Raw genomic sequence first — 13304 nt, forward strand, 5'->3', positions numbered from 1 at the left:
CCCAAAATAAATAAAAAACGTTGAAAAAAAAATAAATAAAAAAAAAAAAAAAAAAAGAAGATACGGTATATATGTGATGGAATATTAGCCATAAAAAAGAGCAAAATCTTGCCATCTGCAACAGCATGGATGGAACTAGAGTGTTATGCTAAGCGAAGTCTGACGAATGAGAAATACCATATGATTTCATATGTGTAATTTAAGAAACAAATGAGCAAAGAGAAAAAAAATATACACAGAGGCAAGCCAAGAAGCAGAATCTTAACTATAGAGAAGAAAGTGATGGTTATCAGAGGGGAAGTCGGTAGGGGGATGGGTTAAGTAGATGATGGGGATTAAGGAATGCACTTGCTGTGATGAGCACTGGATGTTGTACAGAAGTGTTGAATCATTATACTGTACACCTGAAATTAATATTACACTGTATGTTAACTGGAATTTAAGTAAAAGCTTTAAAAAAGGACAAAAAAAAAAAAAAAGGGAAATCCTTGAAGAGGTCAAGGTTAAGATTAGAGATACAATCATTAATTTTCAATATGTAAGTTTTGTTATTATTATGGTATATCCAGGTGGTAATTTGGGTAAGAAGCGGACTATATATAGTATCTGGTATGAGGATGGTTTATTTAACTGTGTATTGCTTATTTTAGCCAACTAGAAGTTTTCTGTACTTAGTTTTTCAATAAATGAATTTTTCATGTTAAAAAAAAGAAAAAAGTACCAGGTGAAAGGACGTTAGGGTAAAGAAGAGCTTCATGATAGCAAAGGACAAGCACAAAGGAAAACAAGAGATGTGAGAATGAATATCAAGGTATATGAAAGCAAGCAGAGTCAGAAACCAAGCAGAATGAGTACCAAGAGAAAATGAAATATGTAAACTACAACTGAGGAGAGAAAAGAAATGAAGGAGGGAAGAGTCCAAATTTGGATGGGAATGTGAGATCTGAGCCTGCCAGCTAGTTATTTTGTTGTAAAATTAAAATACTTTAAGAAAAAAAAAAAACCAAGACAAAATAATTCACTTTTACCTCAATCCTGAGAGCAAACTTTTAAAATAAGTTTTAATAATTTATAACTAAATTTAATTAACAAAAAATTATTTAAAGTACACAATACTGGCTTACCCAAGATAGTCCTGGTTTAGATTTACTGTCCTGGGATAATTACTAATAGCATTCCCTTTCTATCTTAAAAGTATTACCAAATAAGAAATTACATGGTTACTCTATTTATGCCTACCATTAAGACTTCCTTCAAGAAAAAGCTAATTTTCAGTTTCTGGAATACTGAGATTCCTGGGTTTCGTCTGAACCAACAATCAAATGCTTTAGGAGATGAACATAAATCATTGCTGGGCTTTCTCATCTACTAGCAGGAAAGAAAAATGGTCAATGACATTGGAACAACGAATAATTCAAAAGGTCTGATGTGGTTAGATGCACTATCAAAAGGGATTAGAAATCCCTGCTCCAGTGACTAACTTTTTACTGACCTAGGAAAATAAGGATTCAACAATTTTATTTAAGAAATTCAAGTTGATTTTGTCCAGTTCTAAGCAATGATAACCAAGACATCTATTTTGCAAACACCGAAAGAGCCCTCCTTGATATATTAGATAGTTGCTAAATGAAGAAAATATCAAAACCTGCTAACAAAACTTTACTTCACTCAAAGTCAAGTAATACTAACTCTTAAAATGAAGTGGAAAAGATGTATATCTTCATGAACATAAATGCTTTATCTTGATCTAGGTTTAAAAATATACCTTTACCTAGGTAACTAGATGGAAGGTAATATGCACTCATTTCTTTCCTCTATAGAGAATAATTCATCTCAGAAGACAAGGCTGGAAAAATTGCAGAAGAATAATTAAATGTTCATTAAAAACCATGGGAAATGGTTTTTCCCATTGTATTCTCTATCCTCCAGTGCAACAAGTCTTAAAGTATGGTCTGAAGGGTCCTGGGCTTCCTAGACCTTTTCAGAGCTCAGACATCCTTCTTAGGCAGGACTTAGGTACAAATATGGGAGACAAGGAGTAAACCATTAAGGGATACTATTGCTTAGTGGTTGCCACAGATTTAGGTAGCAACTACACCAGTGGTCTATCATTCACTTTCTGAGAGATACCAAAATCTATTCTGTTCATAGTTCGTGGGACAAATGAATAATATTCTCCAAAGAGAATAAAACAGAATTAACAGAAGGCACGAAAAGTAAGTGTTTTGGCCCACTGACTTATCTGGTTATTTGGGGTTTCAGCCAAAATAGCATTCCTCTTCATACTTAACTCTAATTCCTGGTTAAAGTGTTCAAAACTACCTAGTTTAACATACTTAATCCACAGAAAAGGAAATTAAGGCACAATAAAGTTCAGTGACTTGTCCAAGGTAAAGTTACTGAGTAGCAGAGGTAGGCCTGGAATCCAATTTCAATTCCCAATCAAGGTACTGTCTTTTTTTTTTTTTTTTTTTTTTTTAATGTTTATTTGTTTTTGAAAGAGAGAGCATGCATGCATGCGAGGGTGGAGGAGGGACAGAGAGAGGGAGACAGAGAATCCGAAGAGGGCTCCACACTGACAGCAGAGAGACCAATGTGGGGTTCAAAGCCATGGAACCGCAGGATCATGACCTGAGTCGAAGTCGGGTGCTTAACAGACTGAGCCACCCACGCCCCTAGACATTACTGTCTTGAATAACTGCCTCACTATCGAAGAATAGCTACTTGTCTCTTCAAGGGCCTGTAAACTCAATTCCTGGTCCTAAAGAAGCCTTTTGTTCTCTGCCATTTCTCAGCAAGACAATATAATCAGAGCCATCAGCTTTAGTTCTGGTTATATCTAAACATGACAATACTCTAACTGGAAACAGCTACTCTTTCATTTCAAATAACACTGTTAAAAATATTCCTAAAATGTACCTGCATTAGTACACTATTAAGTATTTTTGTTTTTGTCTGTCTACAAATCTCCCAGAGTCATGAGAGGAAATATCCAAGTCTAAAAAGGGAGGTCAGGGCTCCTGGCTGGCTCAGTCAGTTAAGTATCTGTTTCTTGATTTTGGCTCAAGTCATGATCTCACGGTTCATGAGTTCAAGCCCTGTGTCAGCGGAGCCTGTGTGGGATCCTCTCTCTCTGCCCCTCCCCAGCTCATGCTCGCTCTCTCTCTCTCTCTCTCACACACACACACACACAGAATAAATAAACTTAAAAAAAGGGGAGGGGGTCAAATCTAGGTTTATTATGGTTCAAAAGACCTCAGCTGAGGTGAGTCCTAAGCCTAGAAAGTCAGATTCTGGCTTTAGCCATACAAAGGAGGTTACTGAAAAGCAGGTACTCATAATATCCAGAGAAGTGGTTCCTAAGAGAGAAAATGGACTAAAAGGCTCCTCTTTTGTGAGACAATTTCAAAGAACTGCTAGGCACATGGACCTTTATAGAAGAGTGCTAGGCACTCTTAAGCAGGTCACAAGTTCATAATAAACATGCCTTATTGAGTCAGATGATACGGTCATGACTTTTTAAAAAGAAGCAAACTACATTTACTTTCAGTGACCCTGGCACAACTCATCCCAATATCTGGTATGCAGATGATCAGTATCATATATTTGAATAAAATATAAAGCAGCTGGAAAATCCAATGATATTTCCAAAGATAAAGGGCTTAGACTTAAATTTGCTCTCATGGAGAATCTAGTTAACAAATACTACAAGTGAATACCATCTTACATTTCTACAGTACTTTCACTAACATTGTATTTAATCACCACAGCCACTCAGAAAGGTAGGCAGAACTGTTAGCAATCTCCACTTCATAGCTTAACTAAGTCATAACAAACCTGGAACTCAAATCTAGTTCTACTCCAATCAAAATACCCTTTTTGCTATTTCTCATTTGTCCCTTAACATACACAGCCATGATGAAACTTTCAGCACTACACACACACACCCACACACACACACACACACCCATCGTATTCTCTATCTTCCAGTGCAACAAGTCTTAAAGTATGGTCTGAAGGGTCCTGGGCTTCCTAGACCTTTTCAGAGCTCCTAAAGAGCAAAGCTATTTTCCATAAGAATTGGTGGGTAAAACCTGTGGGCCCCTTGGCACAAATCAAATTGCTCTTTGGCATTTTGTCCTTTGGCAAAATAAAAATGGTAATGTGGGGGTGGTGCCTGGGTGGCTCTGTTGGTTGAGCGTCCGACTTTGGCTCAGGTCATGATCTCGTGGTCTGTGAGTTCGAGCCCCGTGTCGGGCTCTGTGCTGACAACACAGAGCCTGGAGCTTGCTTCAGATTTTGTGTCTCCCTCTCTCTCTGCCCCTCCCCCACTCATGCTCTGTCTCTCTCTCTCTGTCAAAAATAAATAAACATCAAAAAACATTTTTTTTAAAATGGTAATGTGTTTCTGTCCAGAGGTCTGTGCTCAACAGAGAATTTCCACTTGTATTATTTTTTTATTATTACTACTTAAAAAACTTTTTTTTTTTTTTTAATTTTAGAGAGAGTGTACATGTAAGCAGGGGAGAGGTACAGAGGGAGAGGAAGGGGGAAGGGGGGCAAAGGGGAGAGGGAAGGGAAGGGAGGGGGGGATCTAAAGCAGGCTCCAAGCTCAACGTGGAGCCTGAAGCAGGGCTCTATCCAATGACCCTGGGATCATGACCTGAGCTGAAATCAAGAGTTTGATGCTCAACCAAATGAGCTACTCAGGCGCCCCTCCACTTGAATTAAAAGACAAAAACTGTTCACATTGTGGTTTTTCTTAGTTTTCTGTAACCATGGTTGGTTTTTTTGGTTGGTTTGTTTGGAATCTGCATGCTCTTGTTTCTGTTTTTGGACTAAGGAATTCTCTTCAGAAATAGTATACAACAATAAAATAATTTTGACCTCTACCTACACACCTAGCCTGAAGTTGCTCTCCTTTCTTAGCTTCACTATTCATGTCCAGCTGATGGTACTCTATGTTCTCTATTAGTGGGCTAAAATGGGGTAGAAGAGGTCACTGAAGACTGAAGCAAACAGTCCCTATTCAATTCATGCTATCACTAAAGATATTTTGTGAAGACTTCTACAGAATCAGAATCAGAATCATTAGCCAAACTAATGAAAAAGTCAAAATTATTTTTTGTGACCTGACTTAAAATTAAATAACCCACTGGGACAGCCTAGTAGGAATGTCAACAATATGGCCATCCTATCATTTTCACCATAAACATAATGGATGTAAATTCTCCACCAGTGATCAAGCTCAGAAGTTAGTATTTCAGGGGAATTGCAATTTTTAAAAAGAAAAGATATACTTAGGAATGATTTGAAATTTTAGGTTAAAAACAAATGTAATCATAATGGAACCACACACTCATAAAGAATAGCTTTATTTTTCTAAAAATCATAGAAACTGTAAAATAAAATAGTAAAGGTATCTTAAATTCTAAAAGTTGAAATTTAAAATATTTTACACATTTTTGTACATCTGTCTTTAAGAAGAAACAGACTTTAGGTCACTCTTATTTTTATATTTAAGTTAAAGTATAGATTAGTAATACTAAATTACTAAAAACAAGATACAAGTAACAATTACAAGCCATTATATTCATATTCAGTACTTACCTATACTAGAGGTATAATCAGTGGCTCCAAAGATCAACTCTGGTGCCCTATAGTACCGAGAACAGATATACGAAACATTGGGTTCTCCTCGGACCAGCTGCTTTGCACTAATGAAAAAAAATAAAAAGCAGAAATTCTTTAAACTAAGTCTAAACCTTAAGAGAAGCTAAATGCTATCATTCACAACACTGACCATTTATCTAAGATTCACACAATCCATTCACACAACATACAAAAAGGAAAATATAAAACGTAACTATCTGACAAAAGAAACAAAGTTTTAACATAACAGTATTTAAAAAAGAAAAATAACAGTAGCTTTTAAAGAATGCATTTGTCAACTGTTACCTAAGGAAAAAGAGACAAAGTCATAAAAGGATAAATGCTGAATTTCTTGTGATCCTCTTTTCCTTGAATACTACCTCTAAAATACAAAGGAAGGGCAGAAAAAGAAGTACCTCCACCCACTAAAAGCATAATAACGGATTATAAGAGTGAATACTTCTCCAATATATTTCTGGCAGAAATTGATCACTCTTTTACTTTGGCTTCTGCCTTGGAGTGACTATCCCAAGGCTTACAGACCCCAATCTACTTTATTTTTCCACTATGTAGGTCCCTTTATTAATTGTCTAAACATACATTACCCAATAAAGAATACAGGCCCTCTACTTTTGGACACAGATGATTCACGGTCTCTAAATTCTAACTCTGCTGTCTGAAGTTTAGTTACATGTTCTCTACTCCAACTTTCCTTCCAAAATACTTTGTGGCATGTATTTTAAATATTAAAGTAAATTAAAATTAGTTTCTTTTGAGATGTCTCTCAAGATCATTTGAAGATACACTGAAATAAACACCTGTAGAAGCTGACTACTTTGGCATATGATGACAGCAAAGATAGAGGCAATAAATACAAACACAACAAAATCAAAATACTAAGAATGCAAGTAACAAAGAAAGGGAAAACTTTGAGGTAATGGTGTAGGAAAACAGAGAAGAGACAAATGAAAATAGTCATAAAGGTTTCAAAGTTTGGATTTTTCTTTTCTTCCATTTATTTCTGGTCAATGGTAACTCTTACCTTAACCTGTTCTTTCTTCATTACAACTTTTGAAGGTGGGAGGCAGTATATTTTTTAATATTCTCCCCCAGTACTGACACAGAGCAACAATTTCATAAATTAATAATATCAATCCTTGTTTTTAGGCTGCGTGAAAATTAAGACACCTTTTCAGCTCAACTGATAAAACTTTTCTAAATTTAAAAAAAAAAGGATTCTTTTTATTAACAAGATAGATACCTATTATATAGTCAGAAAATTCACTATAAGAAGGTAATATCGGAAACCCTGTAGGTTTCCTCAATACTTGATGAAGCTACCTTCTCTCCTTCAGGTGAGGCTGTTTGTTACTTCCTGCCCTTTGAAGGATAAGAGGATCCAATGCAGTGACTACAAATAGTTCTGAGAAAGTCCAACTCTTCAACCTATTTCCAGGCCTTATTTCATCCAGTAAAGAATTACTGAAAGAGAGTAATACTGCTTTGTTCAAGTCACCATCAACCTGGCACTAAGAATCTAAAGTGTATGGAAAACTCTAGTTGCCCAAACCAACTATTAAAAACAAAACAGGCAGTTTCGTTACTTATCAGAGCTATTAAAAATGACCTATTACCATACAAGTGAAATCCCTATTCCAAATAGATTAGAACAAAACAACTTCTATATCCCAATAAAAAGGTCCATAGCAACAGTGTTCTGACACTATAGCGAGAACAGAAACTTCACTGAGCTTGATGTCTCACAGTCTCTTCATAGTAATCAGTCACTGTCAGTGCAGAAGACACCCTCTGACAGTAATACTCAACTGATCTCCACAGTTTGTCCTACAGATAGATATTAAGCAGTAGTGCTTTGTTTCCATCATCAGATAACAGTTTTGATTTAATATCCTTCAGCCTTTCTGATAGTTTAGGGAAGAGTTATAGCCTGCAAAATGAGCTGAATCCCACAATAGGTGTCTGAAATCAGTGAACTGTAAAAAGGGGATGGTATGAAGGAGCACACCCTTGTGAGACTAAGAATGAATTCCTGACAGAGCAGATGTGCTTGTTTTTTAAAGACACTCTTAAGAGACAGCCTGTGGAAAATATATCTTATATTAAACCTAAAATTTAAACTGTAAGTTAATACAAAACTATTACAAAGAGGTGGGAACAGAGATATTAGGAGGTGTAGGTCACTATCTATGAAAAGCTGAAAAGTAAGAATTTGTGAGGATGAAAAACATTGGAGAGAATTCAAGTTATGTTGCAATGTCTTAGGGATTGAGAGGAGAGAAACTAATCTAGGGGGAAGAAGGTTAACTAAGTTATATGAATATATAAGTTTGGTTTCATGTTGAGAGGTAGATCAAAGAGGTACAAGATGTGGAACACTATGAAAATAAAAAGGATGAAGTTTTATTACACAATATATTATTACCAAGGAATTAGTTTAAGAAAACAAAGTGCACTAGAATTTGCAGAAAAGAAGAATAAGAGACTCATTTAAAGAGGAAAAGGAAGAAACCACTGCTACTAAGGTTAACACTGAAGTGGAAAAAAATGCAGTAATGAATGATAATATTTTTAAAAATTTATTATTATTGAGAAAGGAATATAAACACAATAAAAAATTCAAACGATACAGAAGTACCATCAATGAAAAAACAACTATACTATACTCCCAGTTTCCCTTCTTAAGGGGCAACCAATGTTGTGGTTTTATTATGTATCATTCCAGAAATAATCATATACCTGTATACACGTGGCTATACTATGTGTGTTTTTAAAACACAAAAAGGAACATACTGTATATAGTTTTGACCTTGCCTTTTCAATTTAGTATTTCTTAGACATCATTCCTTTTAAATTCAGACAGCTACCTCATTATCTTTTACAGTTGTATGTATTACATTTTATGTGTATATTCTTGAATTTATCTGGTCATTTTCCTACTGACATTTATAAACAATGCTATAATAAAAATCCCTGTATATACACTATTTTAAAGTATTTCTAAGGGAATAATTCCTAGGAATTAAATTGCTGGATGAAAGACTATACACATTTATAATTATAACAAAATTTACCAAAGCTATTCTCACAAGAACCTGTACTAGTTTATACTCCCTGAATAAGGACTATGGTATTGTTAGACTGACACTGTAAAAGGCATATATTTTTAAAAGAGCATATGGGGCGGTAGGGTGAGGTAGGGTGATGTAGGGGAGGAGTGAAAGAAAGAAGAAAAGAGAGCTAGCTTACCTTCCAAAGTCACAGAGTTTTAAGACAGCTGTATCAGGATCCAACAAGAGGTTCTGTGGTTTAATATCCCGATGGCATATTCCAAAGGAATGGATATAGGCTAAACTTCGGAACAGCTGATACATATACAACTGGAATAAACAGTAAAAATTAATTGAAGACTTTCGGCCCCAAACAAATCAGAATCCTTAAGCAGTAAATAAATAAAGCAACAGATTTTCAAAAGAGAACAGCATTCAATCTTTTAAGAGTTTCATGTCATTTCTATATTAGCTAATTGCAGTTGCATTAACCATGCCATATTTGCACCATCCTTTAATAATTTAAAAAAGGAAATGTTACAATGTGCTTTATAATTTTTTATTTTATTGACATCTTGCCTTAAGCCCGCTAAGATGGGCTTCTTTAAAAAAAAAAGCAAAAAACAAACAAAACAGAAAAGCCCGAGAGGTATTCCAAATCAATGATGACAACAATGATTAGACCAGAAGCCAAGTCTTCTGGTTTTTTTAAGTCCATCATTCTTTACAAGTATGTACAATTTCATCTTCAGAATAACATTTTTCTGAGATGTCAGCCATACAGGTTATTGATACAGGGGCCTGAGAAAACTCACATGTCAACTGAGAAAATTTATAGTTGATGTCCTATCAAGACATCAGTAACTCCGTTATAACAGCATAGCACTCTTCCCGTAATATCCTTCAGAAATAAGTAGACTTTAAAATGCCATTTAATGGGATGCCTGGGTGGCTCAGTTAGTTAAGTGTCTGACTTTGGCTCAGGTCATGATCTCATGGTTTGTAGGTTCAAGTCCCTCGTTGGGCTCTGTGCTGACAGCTCGAAGCCTAGAGCCTCTTTGGATTTGGTGTTTCCCTCTCTCTCTGCCCCTCCCCCACTCGCACTCTCTCCCTCTCTCAAAAATAAAATTAGAAAAAAAAATACCATTTAGAACAGATCCTAGCTGACTACTGACATCAAATTAAAGAATATTTATTTCAATTCTATTACAAAAAAATACACTGAGGAACTGAGTCTGCATGGACGAAAGACTCAGACTCTTGGCTGGGGAAAAGAGGTACTTCATGAAGAAAATGAGTTCTTAAACTTCTGTTTATCCCAAGGCTGGTGTTTAAATTTTTCTGACTACTTACCTTCTGACCTCTACCTCAAAGTTACCTCTACATCATGGAAAGAATTTTTGAAATGATTCAAATCAAGGACACCAGTATCTTGGTTAAAACAACAACATCAACAGTCAAAGGTCAGATAAAGCACTGATATAAGGCATCACCTAAGGAGGCTACTGGTATGACTCAGTTTCTTGAAGTTAACATGAGACCTACTTTCCTTCAAAGGCATTGATGAAAACTACAACTGGGGCGCCTGGGTGGCTCAGTTGGTTAAGCGGCCGACTTCGGCTCAGGTCATGATCTCGCGGTCTGTGAGTTCGAGCCCCGCGTCGGGCTCTGTGCTGACAGCTCAGAGCCTGGAGCCTGCTTCAGATTCTGTGTCTCCCTCTCTCTGACCCTCCCCCGTTCATGCTCTGTCTCTCTCTGTCTCAAAAATAAATAAACGTTAAAAAAAAAAAAAAAAAAAAAAAACTACAACTGACTTTCAGTACATCATTAATGTTAATACTGAACTAAAGCTGGAAAAGTTTAAGCCATCTTTAAAATGAAGCATGTTGTTGGGGTGCCCAGGGGGTCAGTCGGTGTAGGGTCCAACTTCAGCTCAGGTCATGATCTTGTGGTTCATGAGTTTGAGCCTCACATCAAGCTCTGGGCTGACAGCTCGGAGCCTGGAGCCTACTTTTTAGATTCTGTGTCTCCCTCTCTGCCCCTTTCCCACTCGTATTCTGTCTCTTTCAAAAATAAATAAAAATTAAAAATTTTTTTAATGAAGCATGCTGCAAAATGTATAGGTAAGGTCTGCATTTTGTCCCAAAGTTAGAATTAAGGAACTTAGGTATCCATATAACTTTTTAAAAGCTTCCTAATTCTACCACAGTATTATTGTTCACAGAATCCATCTTCAAGTCCTAAAGCTTACTCTCAGGATTCTAAAGATTTAAAAAAAAAAATGTTTAATGTTTATATATTTATTTTTTGACAGAGAGAGAGGGAGAGAGAGGGAGGGAGAAGGGAGGGAGAGAATATGAATGCAAGCAGGGGAGGGGCAGAGAGAAGGAGAAACAGAATCTGAAGCAGGCTCCAGGCTCTGAGCTGTCAGCACAGAGCCCGATGTGGGGCCCAAACCCATGAAGTGGCAGATCATGACCTGAGCCAAAGTCGGACACTAAACCAACTGAACCACCCAGGCACCCCTAAAAGTTTATTTACTACCATTAAGAAAATGAGCTCCCAAAGCATAAGAGACTGTTAAAAACTGAGAACAAACTGAGGGTTGATGGGGGGTGGGAGGGAGGGCAGGGTGGGAGGGAGGGCAGGGTGGGTGATGGGTATTGAGGAGGGCACCTTTTGGGATGAGCACTGGGTGTTGTATGGAAACCAATTTGACAGTAAATTTCATATATTAAAAAAAAAAAATAAAAAAATAAAAAATAAAAATAAAAAAAAAAAAAAAAAAGAAAATGAGCTCCAAGAAGAAACTGAGTTCATAGGCATTTGTTTACTAAAGGAGAGAACTTACAAACTCTGTGTCAGGGCACTAATGTCTAGGTCAGCAATAATCAGTGGGAAAAAAGGTTTTCTTGTCAAAAATGCTTAGAGCTTAAATGAGGTTGAGGGGTCTTTTTACTATATTCATTGATCTGAAAGATCTACTCATTATATTCATTCTCCTCACTTTATCTTTTGAAAAGATAAAGAATGAAATATGCAATTTCATATCTTTCGTTTTTTTGACTCTGTAAAAGTTTATTTATAAAAAAAATGGAGAGGCCTTCTCTAGATTAAAAAAAAAAAAAATCTAGACGCCTATTAAGACAGCAATAACAAGAAAAATAACTTATCATGTGCCAGGCACTATTCTAAATGCTTTGCCTGTGTTTTCATTTAACCTTTATCTAAAAAGGTACTGCTATTTGTATTTTACATATAAAATAACTGAGGCACAGAGGTTAAGCAATTAATCCAAATCAGTTACTAAATATTCTATACTGGCTTGGGCTAAGTACACTTCTTTAATAGTGATTTCCATATTTTGTTATATTTTTATTCTATTAAATAAAAGTGGAAAATGTAACCATTAAATAGCTTGATCACTAAGTAAAAACTAGAATGACAAACTTAGAAACTCAGGAGGTATTCAACACATTTTTAAATTCAAGATTTATTTGTAGGTACTGTCAAACCAAGAGGTTTCACCCTTTTGTTTTTTTAATTCTTGCAATCACTCTGTGAGATGCTCATTTATCCTCATTTTTACAGAAGTGGTAACTGAAGCCCAATGAACAGTTTGAACAGTTATAATGTTATCAAATCTAACTCCAGTCCAATGTCCTTTCCTCTGTGTTATTAAACCTGTTTAAAACAAATAATAGAATAACAATTTTATAATTCACAAAGATGCTCTCAGCTTTCTTGTGTACTCACACCATATCCTTAAACATGTCTTTCCAATTAAAAAAAAAAAAAGTCAAGTTCACAATGATGATTTTCCCAGCATCTGTTTCAGACTTGGATTTTAAAACCGACTTAGTTATAAATGATGCTCATCAGAAAGGAAAGGTACTCAAAAACTTCTTAACTTGTATATTAACCACTGTCAACTACAAAGCAACCCGTAGTATAAGACTGAAGAAAGGACTGACGTAATAATACAATATAATATACTCAACTTCCCCAGAAAAAGTGAAAAAAGTGGAAGTCATAAAATTACAAAGGACTGTAGTTGCCATTTTGGTGACATATATGCTAAACAACCCCTTATTAGATGGTGAGGTCTATGAAGACAAGAGTTATATGGGTTTATCACTTTTACTTCCATCTTCCAATCCAATATTTTTCATGGAAATAGTTTTTTATAAAACTAGGTAGAAGGAATAAGTGAAGGAGATCAGATTATCAATTTCAGAAGACGTTTTTATCTTTTTTAGACTCTGAAATGTAAGAATAGATTTGTGTCCTCAAAGAACAATGTCCAGAGCCAATAAATCAGACTCTGGAAGGTCTGTGGTTTATAAAAGAACCATCCTTTTTTCAACAAGGGGGAAGGGGGAATGTTACATCTTTCTTTGTTTGCCAACTTCAATATGCATAATAATATTCTTTTTTAAAATATAGAATGCCAGAGACCTCATCCAAATACATGCTGTCAAAAACATAGAAAGCACAAGGCTCTTCACTACATTATTTCTTAATAGCAAAAACAAAAACAAACAACTGAAAACAATACACCACTAATAGGTTACCAGCTTAATA

At 35.7% G+C, this 13304-nt stretch overlaps 1 protein-coding gene across 3 annotated transcripts in view; it reads right to left on the minus strand.

Annotated features, from left to right (window-relative positions):
• The window catches only part of GSK3B (glycogen synthase kinase 3 beta), a 197383-nt gene that overhangs the window by 71062 nt on the left and 113017 nt on the right, over positions 1 to 13304 (minus strand). For all 3 annotated transcript variants that reach the window (XM_060639879.3, XM_060639881.3, XM_060639880.3), the window contains exons 5-6: positions 8920 to 9050; positions 5611 to 5717 (exon numbers count right to left, since the gene is read on the minus strand). In XM_060639879.3, the coding sequence (XP_060495862.1) occupies positions 5611 to 5717; positions 8920 to 9050 (238 nt within the window). The remainder of the gene's footprint in view (positions 1 to 5610; positions 5718 to 8919; positions 9051 to 13304) is intronic.

This window comes from Panthera onca, chromosome C2 (assembly GCF_046562875.1).
Source record: "Panthera onca isolate mPanOnc1 chromosome C2, mPanOnc1 haplotype 2, whole genome shotgun sequence".
Classification (NCBI taxonomy): Eukaryota; Metazoa; Chordata; class Mammalia; order Carnivora; family Felidae; genus Panthera; species Panthera onca.